Genomic DNA, 23667 nt, shown 5'->3' with positions numbered 1-23667 from the left:
TTCAGTAACACAGTAAAGAACACATGTTTTTCTTCAAAATTTTATTTCAATTTAAATTATGGGGCCAGCCAGATTTTTTCGATAAGAAACGCATTTTCCTCAGGAGAAATGAAATGCTACCACGGAAGTAGAATTACAATTGTATACACCTCTTATTTAAAAAAAAAAAAAAAAAGCGAAACCAAAAACTGCTCACATTTAAATAAAACTTTTAGTAATACCCTTAAGCCTTCAAGCAGATAAGAAACCACTTCCAGAACAATAGGTTTTTTTAATACGAAGAGCACGTCAAATGAGCTTTAATTTAAATACAACTTCTTTTCGAAAGCCAACATTCAAATGTTTCCACATATTAAAAAAAGTCACCATAGCCATTGTTTCCAAGGCCTAATATAGAGTAACCTCTATCCCAGTCCAAATGGTTTCACTTCTTTACATATATAAATCTTTAGCACGTCTACATTTTTCTAAAGAGGAAGCCTTATATGTTATGGTGAGTAACTTGGCAAATAATGTTTTCGTCCACTCAGCTATGATAAACCAAAATACAACAGACTGTTAGTACTGAACTGTAATACCATCTCATGGCCAATTCTGCCTGCCTGTGATCTTCAGTAAGAATAAGCTACTTTCCTTCCTGTAAGCAAAATGATTCAGTTTGCAAAGGACATGTTAAGAACCTTTAAAAGACCAATTATCATGTTAAAAGCAATTTTAAACAACTGAGTGAAACCACTCAGTTTTCTGGAGCTGACTTCCCTTGTGAAGGCTTTTCAAATTAGCTTAAACATCACTTAGGAGTTTCATCTTGCCGATTGCAAAATATTTTAATTAGGAAGAGGACAGGAAGCAACAAACATTTTCTATAGCATTTGCAATCAGATTCAGCCATGCAGAATTTGAACTTTCAGACTCCAATCTGTAAGTTTGCTTGGTTGTGATCTTAGCATTACTATATGATGGATAGATACAATTTTAATAACATCATTTAGCTATATTTAGTAGATTCCTTTTGTATGGTCACAGTAACAAAAAACATGGTGCAAAATTGGTTGGGTTTTTTGTTTTTATAAATACTGATAGTTTGCAGCATTAAACAACAAAATCAACAAAATTAAATCATTTTGTTAACTAGGACATCTATGAAATTGTTTCTTGGAGGGAATTAAATCATTCACTTACACAACTACTGTACTGAGTTATTTACTGTAAGAAAGAAATGATGCACTGTAGGCTCCCCAGAAGTAAGAGGAACCAATATTAATTCAGCATAATCTTTGCCATTGGCAGAGCTGGTGAGCATAATGCTAGTTTAATTGAATAAGGCCAATATTATCCAGTAAGAACATAGTATAAAGGGTTCCAGTTCTCATTTCAGCGTACCCTAATTGATGGCACCCCATTAGATAAGTGAATACAAAGAATTTGTTTGGGGTTTTTTTCCTTTTTTCCTTTTAATGCTGCAGTACTTAAGATTGTTAAATCAGCATTTCCATGTGATCTGAAGTATTCAATTACATATGAGCATTCATTTTGCAAAACTCAATATTAGGTAATAGTTACAGACTAATACAATAACATTCCTCTGCTGTACAAATTAAATCATACTTTAAAGAAATGAGCAGCCTAGGAGTTATATACAAAAGAAACCAGCAAGCATTGTTGAAATGAAATGCAAAATGTCACTGCTAGGTCTACTGTCTGAAATACCTTTAAAGTAAAATTAACAAAAACCCTTAGAACATATTTCCAAGTTTACAAGTCAATTCTCAGAAAAATCATGTCAAAAAAAAATTCTATAAAGCAGTGAAAGGCATATATACATTTTCCTTATGAACCTTGAGATTTCACTCTTTTAAAAGTCGCTAAGTTTCAATATCAGTTTATTTGCAAGACAACTGTTTATCCCAATAAGCTCACATCTTAGATACATTTCCCCTTTGATTACAAATAAAGCACTGCACATTTTTTTTTTTTAAATCAAGGCATATAATCTTATACTATGGTGCCAGGTATGCACAGGTCACGTTGTGCTCATATCTCAAACAAGGTAAGTGCAAACATACAGATTTATTCAGATTTGCAAGCATGCAACCTGTACTTAACTACATTAATACCTTCTCTCCTAAACCAAACTAGTATCTATATGTTTGCTTTCACGAACCTAGAATCTTTCTTTTCAGGACTCCTAAAACAAGCAGTGTCTTTGAATTCTGAAATGACACAAATATCAAGAAAGTCCACATTGTGCAAGAAAGCAGCAGCTATGTTTTTCAACTTGGACTAAAAAAGAAAAGAGAAAAACAAAAACCGTTCACTGAACAGCAGATTAGCAGTAATGTTCCTCATGAATCGATAAGAGTGCCTGATGCTGAATATCTAACAGCAAATGCTGAATTTGGGTTTAATATTTTAAGGGTTTATTGGAGATTAAGCTTCTTGCTGTGCTGGTCTCTTCAAATCCCTGATCTGTTTAACTAAATAGGTCTTCTCATCATTAAATTGTTCATCCTCGGTCCTGTCATTCTGAAACTTGCTGAGGAACTCAATAAGTTTGGTCTGGTTCTTTAGAAGGATGTCTAATATAGGCTGTGTCTTGTTAGGGTTGGCTACAAACACCTGCAAGAAAATTAAAAGGCATTTAGCATAATAGCAGGAAACAGAAGGCTAAATTAAAAAACAAACCTAGCCAACAAAACAGTGATGACAGTAACTTAAATTTATGTTTTAATTATTCTGTATCCCAGTATCTCTACAGAAAAAATAACGGAGTAAATGCAAGCTTTAAAATAAAATTACTCCTTTTTTTTATTAGGAGCTGAACACCAGTACCAAAATAAATTAAATTTGTGGGAGGTGACTAGCCACAATACCCTCTGCAGAAACCACTGAAGACACCTCATAGCTGAATTCTGTAGCAAATACACGGTTTCACATTATATACAGCATCAGATGGGTATCTTAAAGTTCACTGGAAACTTTTATACCTCGAGTTGTATCTCCAAGCTCTTAGCTATTTGCTTGTCTGCTGCAAAGTCAGAAGGTATCTGTTATAATGTGTAAACTACAGTTTAGGCTTTGAAATTTTAGGTGACTTGACTAAAATACCACTACCCTTCATACCCATGCAACACGTACAGATCAAGCACCAGGATGCTTCATGACTTCATATGAAATCATGCATTCCTCCTTATCTTACTGCACTTCGTCTTTCTTAATTAAAAAATTTTCTAAGAAAAATTACACTGACAATCACGTGAAAGTCCCTAAGTGGTTTCTAAACAGCTTTCAAAAGATGCAAAGAAAGCTATTTGTAAAGATGGATCATAATAAAGACAAACATTGGCTCTCTCTTTATTTAACCTTTAAGTAGACATTAAGGTAAGCTCCATTTAGGCGCAGCTAACTGGTTTACTCAACTAAACAACTTCTGGTGGGGTTCTTTTGTTGTTTCTTTTATTGTGGGATTTTTTAAACATACCTTAAACACGTGAAAGGCCTCAAACTGAATGTTACGACTCTTGTCTCGTAGAAGGTTCATCATTAGTTTGAGATTTTCAGGTTTGCTGATGTACTTCGTCATAATTGTGAAGTTGTGTCTATCCAATAACAATTCACCAAGAAGCTAAAGTGGAAAACAAGCACAAATGGAAAAAATGACTGACAATGGATGTAAGAAACAACTTTTTTCCTAAGTGCTTTCAAACACGCTGAGTAGTTGACACCAGTCTGTAATATAGTAAAAATGGAACTCAGATGTCCCGGATTTCTAAGTGCAGGGTGCATTTTCCTCTTATTTCAATGATGGAGTTCCTCCTTTTTCTCAACAAGTGAAAAATCACCTTTTGATCCTCCCTTGTTATGAACTGGAACTTAAACGAGAAGTCTTTCATTCTTATTTCCCCATTATTTCTTTTTTTTTTTTTTTTTTCATTTATACAGAAGCTATACATCACTAATAAGAATCTGTTGGGGTTTTTTTAAAAAAAAAAAAAAATGTTAGCACTTCAAATGAGAAATATTTAGACTTCTTTTGCTACCTTCTTTGTCCAGAAGGGAGTAGAAGAATACCCCCCACAAGTACCACCCTTGCTACAAGTTACATATTATATTTATGTTCACTATTTCTCACCTACTTGAACGTAAAATTAGTACTGCTCTAGTCACATCATGTGAACCTTTATTAAATTACTTAAATGTGTCCAGATTTGTTGAAGGAAAAAAAAAAATCAACAAAAATGAACATACTTGCATATAGCCATTTCTACATACAGAAATGACTTGGTGTGTGCTGGATACTAAATAATGGAAGACCTGGACTAAAGAGAAGTAGCTGATCCTAAGAATTAAAACATATGAAAAATGAAAATAAACACTATCCAAGGCAGTTACTGAAGCCATTTCAATTCCAGTCAACCCACCCTGAAACTAAAGGAATTCTCTAACTTTGCATTTAAGAAAATAAAATTGCCTTACCTTAAGTGACTGCCTCTTTGTCACATAATTTTCTGAATGAAGTAACTTCTCATATTCACTGAAGAACTAAGCACAGAATAAAAGAAGGGTTAGGACCTTTCCAAGCGTCACACACAACCCTTCCAAATTATTGTAACAAACTGGAGGAGATGCAAATCCACAATAAAAAAAGTAAACAAAATCTGAAATCTCAGTAGGTTTCTGTAAGTCACTACTGTTTAAACATTTGTATGCTTTAAAAAAAAAAAAGTACTTAAAAATGTACTTACTCTTTTAGGAGCCTTTAATGTTTAGATTACAATGTGGTAGAAGTAGTTATCTCATTATTTCTTAAGCTATAATAGTTCCTGGCAGTGAACACTGTTCATTAATTTCAGGAGTCCCCAGTGGGTGCAGGGGGGCTATCTCGAATTCTTTGGTTGTTACGGGTTAATACAGACAAAAGAAAAAGACGAGGAAAGGGTTCCCTCTAGTGGAAAAAACAGATCTAGTTTTCACAGAACTAGATTTCTGCCACCTCTTGTTTTCACACCTTTCTACAATCAACAATAAGGTCTTGATCTTAATTTCACTGCTTGGCAGAAATTACTCTAAGTTCAGTTGGTTTAATATTGTGTGCAAATTTCCAAAAGCAAATCTAAACAAGGAACGAAAATACTGATTTCTTCAAATAAGATACACAGAACTAGAAAATTCAGAATATTTAGCTCACCCTATCATAATGTTGCTCCAAAAATTCTGCACTTAGCAACTTGTGTCTTGTAAGCAAATCCTGCAAAAAAAAAAAAGCACAAAACCAATATTTCCACTAAAATATTTAAATAGTACATTTTTATTTGAACAGTGAGTACACATAAGACACCCAACAGAAAATTTTGCTATTTCATTAAACGAAGAAATTTAGGACATGAATGCAGTTACCTGGACATTGCTAAGGATCTTGGCATCACTTAGGAAAGGTCTGCGATGTGTTATGTTAATTCACACAGGTAAATACCCTGTGGAATTACCACTGAAGAATGCCATTTATGGATCAAGGCTATGCTCTGCACAGAACTATACACAGCCAAGGTTAAGACCCACTGTTTAATACTGATCAATATTATGCTTACAGTCCCATAACTGGTTGTTTCAGGACAACAAAAAATTTCCCCAGACAAAGCATCAGCATCAAATATACTCAGGTTCATAACAGAAGGAGAAGGAGTTTGCTCACTTGACAAGTTGAGACACACAAATTTAAAAGCCCCTGACATGGAAGTGTACATGTATTCAGCTAACGCGTGACAGTTTAGATCTTGCTTTCTAGAATAAAAGTTATCAGGAACACAGTAAATATATATTTAAAGGTATGTCTTACATTCTGAGAAATAAGGAAGAACAGTGTCCAGCTTACCCATTTGCACCACACCTCCTTTTTTCCCCCCTCTCTAGGTTTGTTTTGCCCAAGACTGTTACACACATCATCTGGGTTCACACAGCAGAGAGCTATAGAAATAGTAATTCCAATGTTGTATGTAAATTACCTTGAAAGTGGCAAATGCATCCGAAGCAATGTCAAATGTGGACATTTCCACGTATCTGAAGAAATCATAGAATTGTTCTGACCACAAGATTATTTTAGCAAGTGGTTCATGCCTGATGCATTCTCTAAGCATTATTCCACAATTTAGGGCAATTTCTGGAGATTCGTACCTATTTAAAAAAAAATAACAAAGATTCTTTATACATACCTTCACAAGTTAGCACTGTACCACACTGCTAATTACAGTTTTCAATGCTATCAAGCAAACAAAAATTCAAAAAGTTATTTCTGCATTAAACTCCACTTTTAAACATTTCTATGAAATATTACTGAAGTCATTACCAGTTAAATGTCAAATTATAGCAAATACAAATGACTTTCACAAACTGAGAAAAAAGACAGTATTTTCTTCATACTCAAAATCAGTTTTCTTTTTTTTTCATATTGGTGGGATCACAGACATCTGCAAAAGCCGTAAGCGATTTCTGTCTTGAAAGCTGGCTGCTTCAACATGACAGCAATTTACATAAAGCTATCCATGATATGAGCATGAAGGATTAATAATACTGGACATAAATTCATGTCTCCTCTTTCATTAAACCATTTTTCAGCAGCACCAGCTACTCTACACATCACAGGCTTCAAGCCTGAAATGCTTGGCAACAGTGTCCTCTAATTCTAAGGACAATACTGAACACCTCCTCTGCGCCTGAGTCTTCATCGCCTCTAGCAAAGTATTTGCGCCTTCTGAGAAGAGACCTCTGGAACATGTCCATCACTGATTTGATGGAAGTGATGAAGCCGTCCCTGATGGCTTCATTTAGAAATTGTTGCTACACTTCCTTGGCAGGCTTTCTTGCTCAAATATTACAGGGTTCTCTCAGCTGATTTTAGCATACACCAACAGCAGCTGTCAAAACCTCACAACAGTGTGTTTAAGACACATTTGATAGAAATACACCTTTGTACTTGCTACTATCTCCTCATTTTCCCAAGCAAGCTAGTAGTAGGACCCTGGCTGAAAATGGAACTGTCTTTGCAAACCAGCATGTTGCAATATAAACTATCCCAGTCTACAGAAAATTTATGTCTGTTGTTACCTACCTGATTCTGGAGCAGTCAAAGCCTCTTATATACCTTCCTGCCTCCCACCTAAAGAATCCTTTGTCCTGTACCATCGGAAGCTAATTTAAATGCACCAGAATAATTCAGGAGCAAAGTATCACTGTGCATATTAAGCACTAACTATATTACCATAAAAAAAACATTTCCTTCTGAATTAATTTTCATGTTAAATCCTACAATTCTTCCCCATTTAGCCTGTCATCTACTGAACTTTTTGCAACTCATCCCATAGTTTAAATTTACATAAATTTGACTCAGTTGGATACAAGATATAACATTTGAGTCACTAAATGCCCATTTCAAACATCCTGACTTATGAATATGTGTTTCAACAATCCCTGTCAGAATAATGCTCTCTGAAGAGTGACAACACAAACTAAGAATTAGGACAAATGTGTTACATCCCTCATTCAGTCACATATCAATGAGAGCATGCTGAGAAAGTAGTTTCATCTCTCTGCACCTCAGATGTCTTTGCTTTCTTTTGTAAATTATTTTGAAGTAGTGCTGAATCAATATTTTCTTCCGTGTTATGCCACAATTAGTAATCCTTTTGTTCCTTCAACATTTAAATCTCACTTCCCCCCCCCAGAATCAGGGCTGCGATGCAGGGGGAAAAAAAAGCACTTCTGGCAGACGAGTGTAGATCTTACACTTGTATGAGTTGAAGCAAATATTCCATACTGCTTCTGGTGCTAAACCTTTGGAGTCAGCATGAAACTAAAAGATGTAGAACTCCTTACAAGTTTCTTGTATGATCTATTTTCCAGTGGCTTACACAAATGACAAAGATGAGGTAAATGTAGAGATGTTACAATAAAATAGCCTAATATGCCATGTATGTGGCAGGTTAGTCAGCAGCTCTAATGACGACTATGAACTACGAAAAAGGGAAAACAAAATAAAGCTTCCTGTTTTAATGTTTAAAATATACTTGATTATCCTCACATCTCAATGCTACCAACATAACACAGGCAAGTATCTCACTGAGAAGCACGGCCTTTTCATACATCCTCTAGCTATCCCCGTAGGTGAAGTAAGTACTCATCAAGTGCAGTAAGCTTACCCAGCAGCTTTAACACAAACTACAAAACTAGTACTTGAAATAGCTACATTTTTTAAATGGTTTATTAATGTTTGATGAACTTTTCTGTCCTAAAATAACACACTGGAATTGCAATTTTCAGAACTTTCTTAATTAACGTTATTAGAAATGTGAGCAATTCTTTTTAAATATAGACATCACATTCTCAATTTGTTAAAATCTTATTTTAACATGAAAATGTTAAACACACCTTTCTGCTTTCATATTTGAGATCCACAGCTTTACATGTGCAACCACATATTCAGTATGGCATGATTCTCCAATATCCAGCACACCAGATAATACAAGAATAGAGGAAGAAACAGCCATCTGCATGCACCATATGCCCCAAATCATTCTTTCTTTGGTCAAGTTTGAGTTGGTGCATTTGTCACTACAGGAATATAAATCGCTATGAATAAAAAGTCTAAGACCAAACTAAGACCAAGGGATAGGAGAGCAAAATGGGTATGACAGCAGTTAAAGGAAAGAAACAGCCTTCAACTCTTGATTAATGAGTAAGTTCACAAGGAAATAGTTTAAATAGGATCAAATAGTATACTGAAGGTAAATGTTTGTCCTACCCCAGTAAGAATATTCTAGGTTACTAACTGTTCTCAATTTTCAGTAATATTTCATGAAAAGTTGTATTTTTTTGTGTTTTATTACCCAAATTTTCCTTTACTTAGAGGAATTGTGGGCCCCCAAACAAACAAAAAATAAAAAATCCAAATAAATCAAGTGTACTGTAAAGGAAGAAAAAACATTTCAGAACCCACAGCTTCTCCATGAATTTAAAAACTTCTTCATGTAAAAGCATATTTATGCTATACAGTCTACATACCCTTTTAATAGCATGAACAATATATTCTGTTGAGTGCAGATGTATTCAACTGTGGGAGTTCTTGTACCAATTTGCCTTCTGAGAATGTTGTTGAAAATTTGCGCAACATCTTTTTTGCCCTGTCAAAAACATTAGCAGTTAAACACATAATATTCAAGTCCACTAGGCAAGTTAACAATTAAACATTAGCATCATCTCATGCATTCACACCATGTGAGTTCTGCAGTTCAGTCAGCCTCTGTACTCTGATCTTAAACAGATCAAATATGCTGTTTCTTTATCCCCATTTCAAATGTGCCAAAGCACTCAAAACATTACATCAAGTTGCAGCCAGATCACAGGTAAATTACATTAAGAACTAAAGCCAGTTGATGTTTCATCAGATAATTCTATGTAGAATCAATCTCCTGGGCTTGTTTGATACTTCTTTTTGCTAATAACATACCAGTTTTTAACTGCGCTCTTGCCTGAAATTGTGTTTCTTCAATATTCCATTATCAGAGCTCTCCTCTTGTCTAAGAACACATAATGCCACCGTTAAGAGTGTGCAGAGCATTTCTGACTGCAGTGTTAACATCCGACATAAAACTATAACTTATAGAAGCTAAATAAATAAATAAAAACTACAAAGAGAAATCATCCTTTGACCTAAAATGCAAGTCTCACATTTTTCAATGCACAAAAGAAGTACAAATAAGACCAGCATGCTGGAAGTCAGCACAGGTTATACATTAAAAAATGCACAAGGATAGCAGCAGACTGTATAAAAGGAGCTGGGAACGTTCTCTGTGGAATATATATGCATCTCCTATTTATTTCTTCTGTCAGACCATAGCTAAAGATGACGAATTGGTAGGGACATCTAACAAAAAGCTGATTATAAATATAAGCACTTTTCACTGTCATTCAGATGCACCATTTAAAAGCCAGATTTCTGCAATTAACCTTCCATTTTGGACTGCCATAAAGACAACTTCAGGAATATGTGTTATCAGATCTAATCTAGAAAAAGCATTGGCAAACTTATACTAAACCTGGACTTGCAAATAAAGGCCTGTTAAGCAACTTCACCTGAAGGTTCCCTGAATGTTATACACAAAAACCATATGCAGATGATGTTTCTGGAGAATCTCTAGCTGTACTATAAATGCCCTGAGTAACCTCATCAAGATTTTGAGTAAAATGCAAGGCATATTTAATTAACAAGAATTTTAAAGACAACAGCAATTATTCAAAATTATTTCAGTTTTCTAATCAACAACAATAAGATTGCATAAGAAAAAAAAAAAATCAGATGTTTATAAAAATGTAGGAGGACTGTAGTTTTACAAATGGCATGTTTGTGAATTACCATGGATGGTTTTGTAGACTGTTGTTTACAGGATATAAGAGTTTGTTTGTAAATGCTTGTTTTCTCAATTACAATTCCATTGAAAGCCAGCCCAAAGCAACACCAGAACTCTTTGTTCTGAAATGAGTAGAGCAGTGTTTCCAGAAACCGCTTTACTCAAACTCCACATAATATAGTCATCAACTCTCATTCACTAACATTGCCAATTTTGCACTGGATCTCACAATTTGCTTTGGATTCACCAGCAAGAACAGCATTTCCTTATTATGCACATAATTGAACTGATAGTGGTACACAGTAATACCAAAGCTAGTTATTGTTAGGAGGATGTATTGCTAAGTGATCTCATGGCCTAACAAGAGCAAACAGACACTGAACCCTGTGCCAATAGTCACGACTGCAAGAGGTGAGAGGGAGACTGTGCTAGTATTGTCTTTCGAGCAGAAGGATTCAGGCTACCCTAATGCAAAAGGCATTTTTGGTTTTTTGTTGTTCTTCATTTAAAAAAAAAACAAGAACAAAAACAATAGTTCCACAAGGGATACCATCTCTCCTACAGACACAGTACTGCAAATCAGCAGGCAGATAACCAGTAAGTTCATAAGACTGGTAGGTAGATGGTTGTGTTGACTGCTTTACTTGGAAAGAAAGCTTCCAGATAAGGATTCCATTTTAAACAGGCCTTTACACACAGCAAGGTCTGGCCAGTCAGACAGTTTCTTAATTGAAACATTAAAACATTAAATTTGTTACTCTTCTGGTTTTTACACTGTTATTTTTCTGGGGTTTTTTACCATACTATTCAGATTCAAATACATTTGAGACAGAGTGAACAGTCCCTGTCTATTAATTAGCTGTCTATTCCTGTTCTACAAGGAAACCTTCAGGAATAAGAGTGAAGTTCTTGACAAAATAAAAAGACCTTTACTTCATTGTTGAATAACTTCAAGCTGTGATGGGGCACCAGAAGTAATAAATGCTAGACCTCTTCTTCAAGTTTAAGAATCAACAGGAAATCAAATTCTTATCTCCATCAGTAATGGAAACATCATTTCAAATGCAGTAAACCCCCAACTACAGAGATCTGGGATATCAAAGCCAACATCTGATTGACTTTGTAACAGCTGGGAAGGTAGTGCAGGTTTGGAGCACAGGTGTGTTGACATCAATTCTAGGTCACAACAATAGCTGGACAGTCTGCCAGATCCCATCCTTAAAAAGCAGACATGGTCCAGTCTAGAAAGCAGTGTGAATGACTTGTTCTCTCTCTAGGGAGAACCGTCATATCCTTGTGTAACAAAACAGCAGAAAGTCCACAAGCAGGAAACTACCCGCAACCTTTTCAAGTCCCCTTAGAATAAAATGAATAGCCTCCTTAATGACAGCAAGCTTGTACGAATTGTCATCATTCTTCATTACCAGGAGAGAATGAAGGTTTCCTTCACTAATAACCAGGCTGAGTAAACACCAAGCTGATAAGAATCTAGAGGTCAGCAGAATCCAGATGACGTTTCATGATTTCCTTTCTTCAGCAATTAAAGGCCATCACATGTCAGCATTCCCCCTCAGCTTTCCCAGGTCTCCTTGCTTATTTAACAATCTGAATGCTTTATGTTTGGTATAAACAGTTGTGTGGGTAGGGAAAAGAATACCACTGTACTACAATTAAACACAAATCATAGGGAGTTAGGGGTGGGGTGGAGGGGAGAGAAGAAAGAACAAGGAAGAAAGCCATTGTTTTTGTAATGTCGCACTACAATAGGACTTTAAACTGTTGTGTTTGCATTGTGAACAAGTTGTTTATGAACAACCCTATTTTTAAGTAACCTTAGCAGGATGGTCTTTATCGTCAAGACTCTGAGATACATGGGATCTGGCTCCTTTCCTAGACAACCACATGCTTCTTGTGGGACATCAGGGAAAACAGGCAAATCCAATTGTCCTGCAATTTCTTGTAACTAAATAGGGCGATTTTTCACTATTGCATTGGGAAGCTAAATTATTCCATGTGATGTGTGACAAATGTCAGGTGGAGGTTTGTATAAAGATACTTTTGAATATAAATAAGTATTGCTATTTTGAAGTAATCAATAAAAACTTGGGTTTGTTGTTTTTTTAATAAACAAAAAAAATGAGAAAAAAGTCTCCATCACTTGCTTCTAAAGAGCGAGAGAAATAGTGGACTGTTAATAAAACTAACTGCTTTAACTTTAAATATTTAAAATTCTTCATAAGTGTTATGATAATTCTCTTTTCCAAGTAATTTAATTTAACAAGATCAGAATACACACATGACTGTAGTATAACTTTTGTTCACTATGGTATCACTACTAAGAGATTAACCCTTCTGTGTACACAACAATTAAGAATTATTCCCTAATTTTAACAGAACTGTATCACCAGGATTAGAGGTTTATCTACTTCAATTTTGTGTGGTTTATGTGCCTAAATTCACAGATTTCATATTCTGTATTTGCTTAATTTTCTAGGTAGTTTGGAACAATGAGTTCTCTTTCAAATAGTTTTGTCTCAGCCAGAAAAAAAAAAAAAATGAAGATCAAAAGATGTCTTACCCAATTAAAGGGGCAGGAATTCAGATGTGTTTATTTTAACATATACAATATAAGAAATTCTTACCTCAAAATCAATAAGCTGCAAGTCGGCTACTAGGGTACTAAGAAGACCGCTGTTGTACAGCTCTTGAGCAAGCTGTGCCACAGCTTCTGTCTGTGGCTCTTTTTCATTTGTGCCATACAAGATTTCTTTCATGGCGACGAGGTTTTTTGAGACCTCCTCAGTGGCCTAAAGAAAATGGGAAAAGAATACAGTTAGAGGACAACGTCATTTGCCTTTGTAACTACGCATTCTATTATTCTTAACATCTGCAAACTTCCATTAAGGGAAAAAAAAAAAAACCCAACCAAAAACAGGACATGACAACCTACTAAAACACCAATTGATAATCTTCTGCAAATTAGACTGTTATATGTTATTAAAAAAGAGGCAAGACACACGCAATTTATTTGACAAGTTACCAAAAGTAAAAATCTCTTCCTTTTTACTGCCTTTAAACTTCCTGTTCAAAAATCCACTAAAGAGCAATGGGATGAAAAGAACCCAACAAAATTTCCATCTGTAAAACAGGTACGCAGGATCAGATTGGAAAACATGACATGGAGACACATGCCTGATTCTAGTGAACTGCTCAGAGAGACCAAATGTATCCCTTTGCACTCATCAGGTTTTGTCAAATACCAGGCTCCTACTCCATTCAGTGGGAATGAAATTTTTCCTTTCCAACTAACAAAACCTCAGAGAGAACCTCCTTTAATTTTCAGGTCATCTCAGAATTCAAGAACAAAGTAGCGAACAGACCCAGAAAGAGGTGCGCTCAGAAGAACACAGCCATACAGGAGATAATTAAAAGTCTAAGATGCTTCCCATTTGAAGTCCATCTTACAGAAGACAGACAGGTCTGACCTCTCACTTGGGGAGGCCAGCGTAAGGAGTTCCTAAATTGCTGTGATGGGCTGGAGCAGCGTTTGGCAGTGGAAGCAGTCATCTCATGAGTTAAAAAAAATTTTAAAAAAATTTAAAAAAAATTGACAAGAACACTTCTAAAACCCCACTTCTAAATACAGTTATCTTGGAGAAAAATGAAGAATTATTCCTTTCAATATATATGTTTATGTAGCTTGGGGGCAAAACACTTAAAATGATCATCATAAACAGCTGGTTTAATTATATTGTATTAGTTCTTCATGTGCCTAAAAAGTATCAGTGGTTTTCAAGTGCACTAATTTTTAGTAATCTGATGAACCTGCCAACAAGGTACACATACATTTTAATGTAAAGTATTTATGATTGGTAGCACATGGAAAATTAATGAAGTGAAAAAATGATCACTTTCTGGATATTGTCTGTCTTATAAGGGTATATGAAAAGATTTCTCATTTGTGCATTATATCTAGAGGCTTGAGATCAGCATGACCCATGCACTATTCAAGCCAAAGCCATTCCAGCTTTGTTAGGTATGCAAGTAAGCATTCCATGACCTTTAAGGAGGCTCCATATCACTTTTAGCTCCTTCGCAACTTTCCACTCCCTGCTGCCTCCCTCTTCTTCCTAACTTCAGTTCCTAGTCCCAGTTGTCTCCTCCTTAATTGAAATTCCAAAGGATTTTCTGTGCACTGTTAGTAAGACAGCAAGAAGCAGGTGCTCAATAAGACTGCTTAGATTCATGACAGCTCCTGAAGATGTCAAATGAGAAAGGCAGCTCACCATATTGTAGTAGTATTACTTCACACAACTGTTCTATTTCTTTAAAATACAGAAGAAGTATCTCTTTATTAGGAAAAGAACAGGAACATCTGTCAAACATGGGAGATATTGGATGCATGGCTACCAAGAAAAGAGGAAGCAGCAATAAAAACTCTATTGCAGTTTGTCCCTGCACACTAATTTAAAAAGCAAGATGAAAGAGGAAGAAAGGCAGAGATTCAAGTAGCTACATATTTTAAGTAAGATGGTGGCAATACTGAGGGCATGCCTGCAGTTAAGAACTCCAGTGGAGAACTTTTTCGTACCAAAACCCCAGGAAACAGAACAACCCTCCCCAAACTTTAAAAATCACACTTGAAGGCTGCCCCTCACCACCACCCCAAGAAAGACACTAGTAATGGAAATGCTTACAAACCAGACAGAAAAAAACCACAGTGTTTCCAAACACAGAGTGCTTTTTTTTTTTTTTTTGGGAAAAAAAAAGACTTCTGGGCCAAACATGAACATACAACTCAGTAACTTCAAGAAGAGACAGCAGAACTTCAATTTATTTCTCATGCTCTTTGTAACTGTCAAGATCATCTGAATGTGCTTCACTTGAACTTGAAATGACATACAGCTTTAGTGGGAAGTAATGGTGAGAGACAGAGAAATATAGAACAGCTCAGGTTGGAAGGTACCTCAGAAGGTCAACAGGGTCCAAGCACCTGCTCAAGGCAAGGCCAACCTCAAAGTCCTATCTGGTTGATCAGGTCCATGGCCAGCCCTGCTCTGAACAGCTCCATAGATGGACACTCCACCACCTCTCTAGGCGACCTGTACCAATGTCTGACCACCTTCATCGTGAAGAGACTTGCTTGTATCACTTCATCTTAGGCCAAACTACCATTTCTGGAAACATACTACAAATACAGAAATATGAGGTTTTCTGAAAGTATTATATCAATGACCAAGGTCTTTTGAGGCAATACAATGCCATAAAACATGACATTTCTATAGTCCCCTCTATTCTAAAAATCAACATCAAAAGGACTAGAAAAGTCTTGAAAAACTTGTTCTAGAATCTCTCCACTCTTCTATATTACTTGAACTCTCTAACATATTCCAAATACATGATGTGCAGAGCTATTTTTGCCATTTCAGATGCAGAATGAAATTTAGATAGCTACATCGAAAAATACAATGCTACATTAAATATCAATGTTAAGAGTTAAGTGAAAACTAGTAAAAAAATTCAAGACAGACAAGAGAAGGCTAGCTAGCATTACTTGCAAGATTTTGTAAGATACCAAGATCTAAATAATTGCCTAATGCACTGTTTTAACAGGAAAAAAAAAATCTCTAGACAAAAAGAGTCAAAATGCACAGTGAAGTTCATCCCAAACCACATGATCAAAAGTGTAATTAATCAGACACTGTGTATTTTTGTATATATATTCTAATACAATATATAGGCAGGGCATATTTTATATATACAGAGAATATATATATTCTACATATTATAGTCTATAAATATATCTGGTTTATGTATTACAATTATATATTGTGTATTTATATATATTAAAAGTTATTTTTTTATATATATATATATATTATCAAAACTGAGAAGGAGCAACCATGGAGCAACCAGAGCTTTAGAGAAAAATTCTTTGATAAGTCACATTTGAAATTCAATGGTGGCAGACAATCAATACTGTTTGAGGACAAGTCAAACTATAAAAGTAAAATTTAAAGTAAGGAAAATGAAGAAAGTACTTATTTCTCTATTTTTATCGAAGACAGGAAGATACTATTTAAAAACAAAAACAGACACCATGAAGTCACATGTATGACTGTCACACCAGAATAGCTGCATGTCTTTATAGCTATGAACCATTATGGTTTATTCCTGTCTCTAGAGTATTTCACTGATATTTCCAAAACGTACTGTTTCCTTAAATGCTAAGCAGTGCAAATACCAAATACTTCATTTAGACTTGCACAGCTGGAGTATCTGAGTTTTAGGAAGCAACAGTTGCCTTTACTTAGAGAAACAGTAGAAAAAGATAAAGAACATGGTCAATCCTGAAGTGTTTGAGTACAGCAGGCTCCGTGTCTATGGCTAGGGGTTCTATCCCCATCAATAATGCAGTTACATAAATTGCACTATTAATTAAAACATCCATCAAAAAAACCTAACTATAGCTTTGAACCTGGACTTGGTGAATATTTTTACTAGCCTAGAGCAGTATCCATCGTAAGTAACAAACACCATTTTAATAATTCTATTTAAACTGACTGGATTTCAAAACACTTACAAAAACATACAATTCGGTAAACATATTATCTACATCAGTGCCACTAGTTTATTTTAAAGGCCAAAAAGGATTACATTATTTTTCAGCAGACATTTAGCATGATCATCAAAGAGCTAAACTCAATTAGAAGAGAAGCATGTCTTCTCACCCATTACTCCCAGAAGCAGCCCCATCTTTATCCCTTGAGTAACAGCCCCATACCATAGGCAAGGCAGATTATTTAACCTTTAGCCTTCTTTCAACCACAAATTAACTGTACACACATGCATAATACATTTAAAATTTTACTGCTTTGTAAATGACAGTGTTAACTCACTGAAAGAAATCTGATCTATGGCAACATGACTAACATTACATTTGGACAGATGAATCAAAACAGCATATTGCATTGTCCTATACATATAGTACACCCTCCATTTGTATAGAGCTAGTAACTTAAGAGAGACCGACCATGTCTGGCAAGTCAACCCACACGGGTTAACAACATGTCTGAAACAATTATCCAAAAGCCAAAACTGGAGCTGTTATGAGCATGCTAACCCAAGGTCAGAGGGTAGGGAAGAACAAGTTTATTACATGAGTAAATATTTACCTTCGCAACAGTAAATGTGTGCCACGAACCAAGTGAACTGGTAGTATAAAAATAAATGCTGATGTAAGCCAAAGAGAAGGCAGAGATGTCAATAAAAGACTAATGGGATAGATCAAGGGTAAGACCCATTCATATGGAAGTTTTCCTTCCCCCTCCCTTTAGCCCCCCTTTCTGAAAAAACACAAGTAATGAAAAACTAACAGCATATGTGATGAACGTAGTTTCTGTTATAAAGCACTTGACATTTCAAGTTTCCCTTCCAAAATACTAACAGACAGCAAGTTATTGCCACTATCCTAAGTACAAGACTGCAGCCAACAAGTGCCCAGAGCCGTGGTACACGAGTCAGACTGTCAGCACCAAGACACAGTCCAGTTTTTACAGCCACTTCAGATCTCAGTTCCTAAGCAGGTACCACAAACTTAAAGAACATTTCAAACTTACCTGGAGAATTACCTGGTTAATTTTTCTCCAGTATTCACAGGGCTCACAAAATTAATATGCATTAATATGCAACTAGAATTCACTTTTTTCAGATTTCTGTTTATAAAACAAATATTCCAGTATTATAGGACAGAATGTTTCATAATTGAACAAGATGCATCATGACCACTACTGTTGTTTTACATCTTTTGCTTTGAAGAACCTCTTCCATTTTGATTACAAAGAATGTACAGGAACACACACTGTCCAGGCTTTAAAAATCTTTCTTACCTCCTTCGCTTTTTCTTCCTCTCAGAAAACATTAACATTTTTAAGTTTCATCCTAAGCAATGAAAAAAATCTGAGGTATTCTGTTCAAACATAATTAATTACACTTTTAAATTCTAGGGAAAATAATTTGTCTGATTTTCTAACAAATCTGTATTTCCAAGCGTGCCAGGAAACCGTCAAAGAACATCCTTCTACATAGTGGCAAATTCGGTATTTTCGTAACAACATTGTGCTGCTACTGCATGGTGGGAACTACAGTGAACTACATATTAAAAACAAACCCACTGTGGTACTGCAGTAGAAAAGTACTAGTTTACCTTTGGAACCTCAGCCAGACATAAGGTACAAAGCAAAAGGACATTTAGAATTAATTTCATTTTCTGGAAGAAATATTTAAAACAATTAAATTTTGAAACTATCAGTTCACTTCAACATGCTGAATTTTTTTTAGTCTAATCTACATATACATTCCAAATTCCATATGTTCAAAAGAAAATATGCAACTGTGTACATAATTTTAAGAAACAAAGTTGTGCAGGAAAAATATTTCCTGCACCCAAAAGAATGTCTTTACCACAAACAGTAATCAACACCAAATATGTACCATACTGCTTAGCCTTGAAAGTTCATTGTTGTTGTTTGACAGGCTACAAAAACACACCTCTGTGTGAAACAGCATCAATGAAGCAGAAATTATGGGGCGGGGGGAGGGGGAAGAGAGACTGTATTTTATACAAGTCTAATCACTAATAACATGGAGTTACAAAAAAAGAAAAACTCTGGCATTCTTCTCCCCTCTTCCTAAAAGGATAATAATGTTTGTGCTTTATGTGCAGTGTTTTTCTATTTCTGTTCCACTACTAGCCACAGAACTCACCCTTTCATCAGCACAGAATTCTTCTCCAAAGGAGGCTGGAAAGTTAAATTGCAGAAAGGAACATAATAAAAGGGGCAGTGAAAGATAAAAAGACGCCTAAATACTGAGATACAGGCATGCAGAAATTTTTCTTCTTTTTTAATAATAGTGCTCAGACCCTTGCTGTCTTTTAACTCCAAAATTACTCCAGTCATTTCTATAGACTGGATAGGAAGAGGGCACAAATTCAGGGTGTTTAATCAGAGCTGTACCCTCAAAGATGTGATGACTGGTCCGCAAGGTATTGAAGAACTCTATCAGACCAGCAAACAACTTGAGAATCCGAGAAACTGCCACAACCAGTCACCTTCATGGAAGTCTTGGCTTGCCAATGAAGCTACTTCCTGAAGAATCTCTGTATGGAGATGTGGACACAGGTGTTGTGAATGTTCAGATTCATTAACAGGTCTCCTTTGTGAATAATGAGGATGACAGAGGCCAGCACTACCATACCCAGCTCAGTCTTCTGAATGTCAGTATTTAACTCTCCTCACATTTAACCTAGTGAACATGGGTTGCCTCCTTTTCTCCAACAAGCAGAACATGTTGCTTTATGACACAAGAGAAACAACTCTACAGGTTTAGCATATTATTTCTTATCAAAGGAGCAGCCTCACAGAAATGAGGTCTTTGAAGAAGATGGAGGTAAGGGACTAAAGGCCAGCAAGAAACAAAAGGTACATAATCTTCAGCTACAGTATCAAGAACACAGGCATGTGATACAGTGCACAGCTATGCACAGTGGAATGAAGCTGGCCTGCTCCCCATTAGAGGTCTAAGCAAAAGGAAAAAGATGACACAGAAGAGCACAGATTTTAAGATCAAGCCACATCTCCAGGCATTAGTAATGAGGCTGAGATGAAGGAGGCAGTGCCGTGTCTCATCACAAACTCTTGCGAATGCACCTACCTCTGCTCTCCTGACAGATATCTTTATTAGAGAAAGAAGAAAAGCAGCAGCAAATTAAAATCCTCCCAGCCTCCACACAGGCCTGCATAACAGGCCGTAACACTCTTCTCTCCAGCAAGAGAGAAAAAGCATCAGGGAAAAATACTATGGTACACTGCAAGAGACCAGTACCATGTGCTGGCACTGGGGTAGAAGATGCTGATTTTAAAGAATATCAAGATAATGAGTGCAATTCAGTTAAGACCCAGATTCTCCTGCACTTAAAGTAGTAGTGCAAAATCTAGGTGAAACTGGATGTAGAGAAGCTGGCTGTGCACACTCTGCTTAAAAATACTGATGAACATGAAAAAGATTGTTGACTAACTCCTACACGTGGCCCTGTAAAGATGCCAAGAATGGCACAGAACGGTTAAATAATGTTGGGGGAGGATCCAAGGAGGTATCATAGCCTGCTTCAAAAGCTAGTAGATTGGAGAGGGAGATGGGTTTTTTGGTTTGGTTTTGCGGGTTTTTTGGAAGTATTGAAATCTATGCCCTTGTTCCGAGTTTATCAGGAAAAACTTCATCTAAACAGTAAATACCCCTGCCATACAAGTCACTAGATGGGATGCAGGTGCACACAGGCTGAACTTTTAGTAAAGCTATCAAGACTACCAGCTGAGAAGTAAATTACCATTGACAGGTACAGATCCTGAAGTAGCAAACCATCCTATCTAAAGGAAACTGCACCAGCATAGGAACTTTTCACCACATCTTCCTGCAGGCTGAAGAAAAGGCCAGGGAAGGTAAAAGTATATCCTCTGTTGACATTCATGGAGACACAAGGTTCCTTGGTTTCAGTAACAGACACTCTGCTCTGAATTTTTGCATGGACAAGCACAGACAGAACTACTGTACAGTAGTAAAGCCACTATGGTAGACACAAGCAGCAGAACACTGTACGGCTGTGAGCTGCTTAAAGAATGCAATGTCCTACAGTTCCAAACGAAATTATTTTAAGTATCATATCAGCTGCCAGTGGCATAAAAGTGCGAAGCTAACCAACATGAAACACATCTGTTCAAAAGTATATAACAACTTACCCTTTATCAGAGTATAAAACCTCAAAATAATTCCTGATTTATTGTTTCAACAGCTGTATATTTCTTTTTTTTCCCCTTTCAATTACTGTTTAGCAATTAGAAAGTCCCAACTGTACCTTTTCTGCCTTTTTGTCAGAGATATCTTGCTTTTCTAGAACTGCCATACTTTCCTTCAGGTTCTTCACTATGTCTGCAGGAGACTTGTGGGACTTGCCAAAAGGGAATGGCATGATTGCGAGCCACAAGGTCTGCCTTCTACAACTCCTGCTTCACCTGGAAAAGAAGAAAAAAAAGCATGTCAAAAATAGAAACATGAAGTCAGTATAACAATACACATGAAGATCAAGAGAGAGTAGCAAAGGTATTCGTATGTGGAATAACCATCCTTGACAGCTGAACTAGAGCTTGCCCTGACAAACTTCAATGCTTGTGTTTCTAATTCTTTTAAAACACAACACACAGAATCTAAGAACTCATATTAAGATCATTATCTTATGCTACGGGAACAAATTAAAGGGTACATTAATTATATCCAAAGCCACATACTGTATAAATGCCACATACAGGCAAGACAAGGATAAATTATTTCAACTGATGCTGTCAAGCAAAACGCCTTCTTATATTAGGTCTTTGACACACAAGTCACTATGTCTCAGTGGCTCTGCAGTGACTGTCCAGGTACATGCTTTTACGCATATTCATTCCATAACAAATGCAAAGCAGACTGCAAAGCCTGCGCCTTAAGTGCAGGAGCTACGAGCATGATGCAGATGAGGCTACAGACAGCAGCTTATTCTTACATCAGAACCCTTGGTATGTCCTGGCTTTTCCGTATCAATATTACTGTAACTCCATACTGAAATAGTCTCATCCCACTCATTTTATGGAAAACAAAATTGAACACCAATAATAGGGACATAAATAAGCCACTTGAAAACATTACAACCAAACACCCAATAGGTATCTTTTTCAAAAAGATAAAACTTGTCTTACAGGAGCAATTTTCCTTCCCTAAAAATACCTGGCTCTTGAATCCAAATACATTCATTTCTCTGTATATTCACATATATTTGCTTTTACACACACACACATACACGCACTTCTGTATACCAAATAGAAAAGTATGACTACTATAAATGAGTATACAAACGCTTTTGTTACTGAACACATACACCCCCATTTAAACAATAATAAAAACTTCTTACAAGTGAATTCCATAAAGCATACTTCTAGAACTCTAATCTAGACAAAAAAGAACAGGAAATCCTGCATCAAAAATGCTGACAGTGCTACTTCTGCTAGACACAAAAGACAGCTGAAGCTGACAGAGCAGAGCTTACACTGTCATTACAAAGGAGGGATATTACCCTGGAAGTTAGTAATTTCTATCTCCATACAATGTCTGTGAAGTTAGTAACAAGTCAACTATAACCAGTACCTGTTGAAGTTTCTTATCTAATACCGTGCACTTTGATCCTTGATTAAAAGACCAGCTCATTCACCATGAACTCCAAAGGGTTAATCCTGATCTTATTCAATCATGTTTTGATCAAGGATTAAAAATATCAATTTGATACTATTTTTGAGTTATTTTGATTTTTAACACAAACAAGTTGGCTGGCCCAAGGGCAACAATTTAAAGGTGAAGAACAGAAGCACTTAGATCTTTAGCCAAGAAAATCTCCATAAATAGGTATTTCGGGTAACCAGCTACAGAGATCATACCTTCACTGTTCCGTGCCTGCAACTGACCTAATGAAGCTCATAAAAAGCATAAGGTAGGTAATTTTTAATCAGACTACTTTCAGATAAAAATATCAGCATGAAGGTTGAAACAAGACCTTCCACAAGCCATTTCCATTCTTTAACAGATCACAAGGACTTTCTGTTGCTTTTATTTTGTAGTATAAGAATTGTCTCATTATAGTAATCTCTCATTCATAGTCTGCACAAAGAAGGGGTTGTAACACTGAAATTACAAATGTGGGACTGGTACCCTAAAAGATTAAAAAACGTGCCCACAGGTAAAAGAATTTTACACCTCAACTTTGTCACATATAGTGGAACAGAAACCTACCTTCAAGAAAAGCATGACTACTCATTGTTATTTAATGAAAATGTAATGGCATTTAAAACAGTGTTTAATGAAAATGATGGTATTTTCACACCACACAGGAATTTCTTTTCTAGAAAGAGACAGATGTGAAAATAAGTACCATTTCCCCACAACATAGATGACATAACCTCAAGCATCACAGCAACATTTGAAACGTTCCCTTTATCTCTCCCTTTGATTACAACTCCTGACAAATAAACCCTGAAAACAAAGCTGGATTCTTTCATGTTTGCATATCATCACGGGTCATAATAGTATTTAACAACTACTCAGCATATTCATTCTGGAAGATGGTTATGCCCATGTAATAGAGCAGGACTGGCTCAAAAAGTTGCTAGTCTTAATTCCCTGGATT

At 36.0% G+C, this 23667-nt stretch overlaps 1 protein-coding gene across 3 annotated transcripts in view; it reads right to left on the bottom strand.

Moving 5' to 3' along the window:
* Positions 1 to 251: 251 nt before the first annotated feature.
* The window catches only part of CAB39 (calcium binding protein 39), a 42974-nt gene continuing 19558 nt past the window's right edge, over positions 252 to 23667 (bottom strand). For all 3 annotated transcript variants that reach the window (XM_074877764.1, XM_074877766.1, XM_074877765.1), the window contains exons 2-9: positions 21313 to 21469; positions 13043 to 13207; positions 9055 to 9173; positions 6003 to 6171; positions 5189 to 5248; positions 4477 to 4542; positions 3482 to 3625; positions 252 to 2619 (exon numbers count right to left, since the gene is read on the bottom strand). In XM_074877764.1, the coding sequence (XP_074733865.1) occupies positions 2431 to 2619; positions 3482 to 3625; positions 4477 to 4542; positions 5189 to 5248; positions 6003 to 6171; positions 9055 to 9173; positions 13043 to 13207; positions 21313 to 21426 (1026 nt within the window). In that variant the 5' untranslated portion in view covers positions 21427 to 21469 and the 3' untranslated portion in view covers positions 252 to 2430. The remainder of the gene's footprint in view (positions 2620 to 3481; positions 3626 to 4476; positions 4543 to 5188; positions 5249 to 6002; positions 6172 to 9054; positions 9174 to 13042; positions 13208 to 21312; positions 21470 to 23667) is intronic.

The sequence above is a fragment of the Strix uralensis genome, chromosome 9 (assembly GCF_047716275.1).
Source record: "Strix uralensis isolate ZFMK-TIS-50842 chromosome 9, bStrUra1, whole genome shotgun sequence".
In the NCBI taxonomy this organism is placed as follows: domain Eukaryota; kingdom Metazoa; phylum Chordata; class Aves; order Strigiformes; family Strigidae; genus Strix; species Strix uralensis.
Note: the sequence above shows the minus strand (reverse complement) of the source record. Positions and strands in the feature narration are given on the sequence as shown.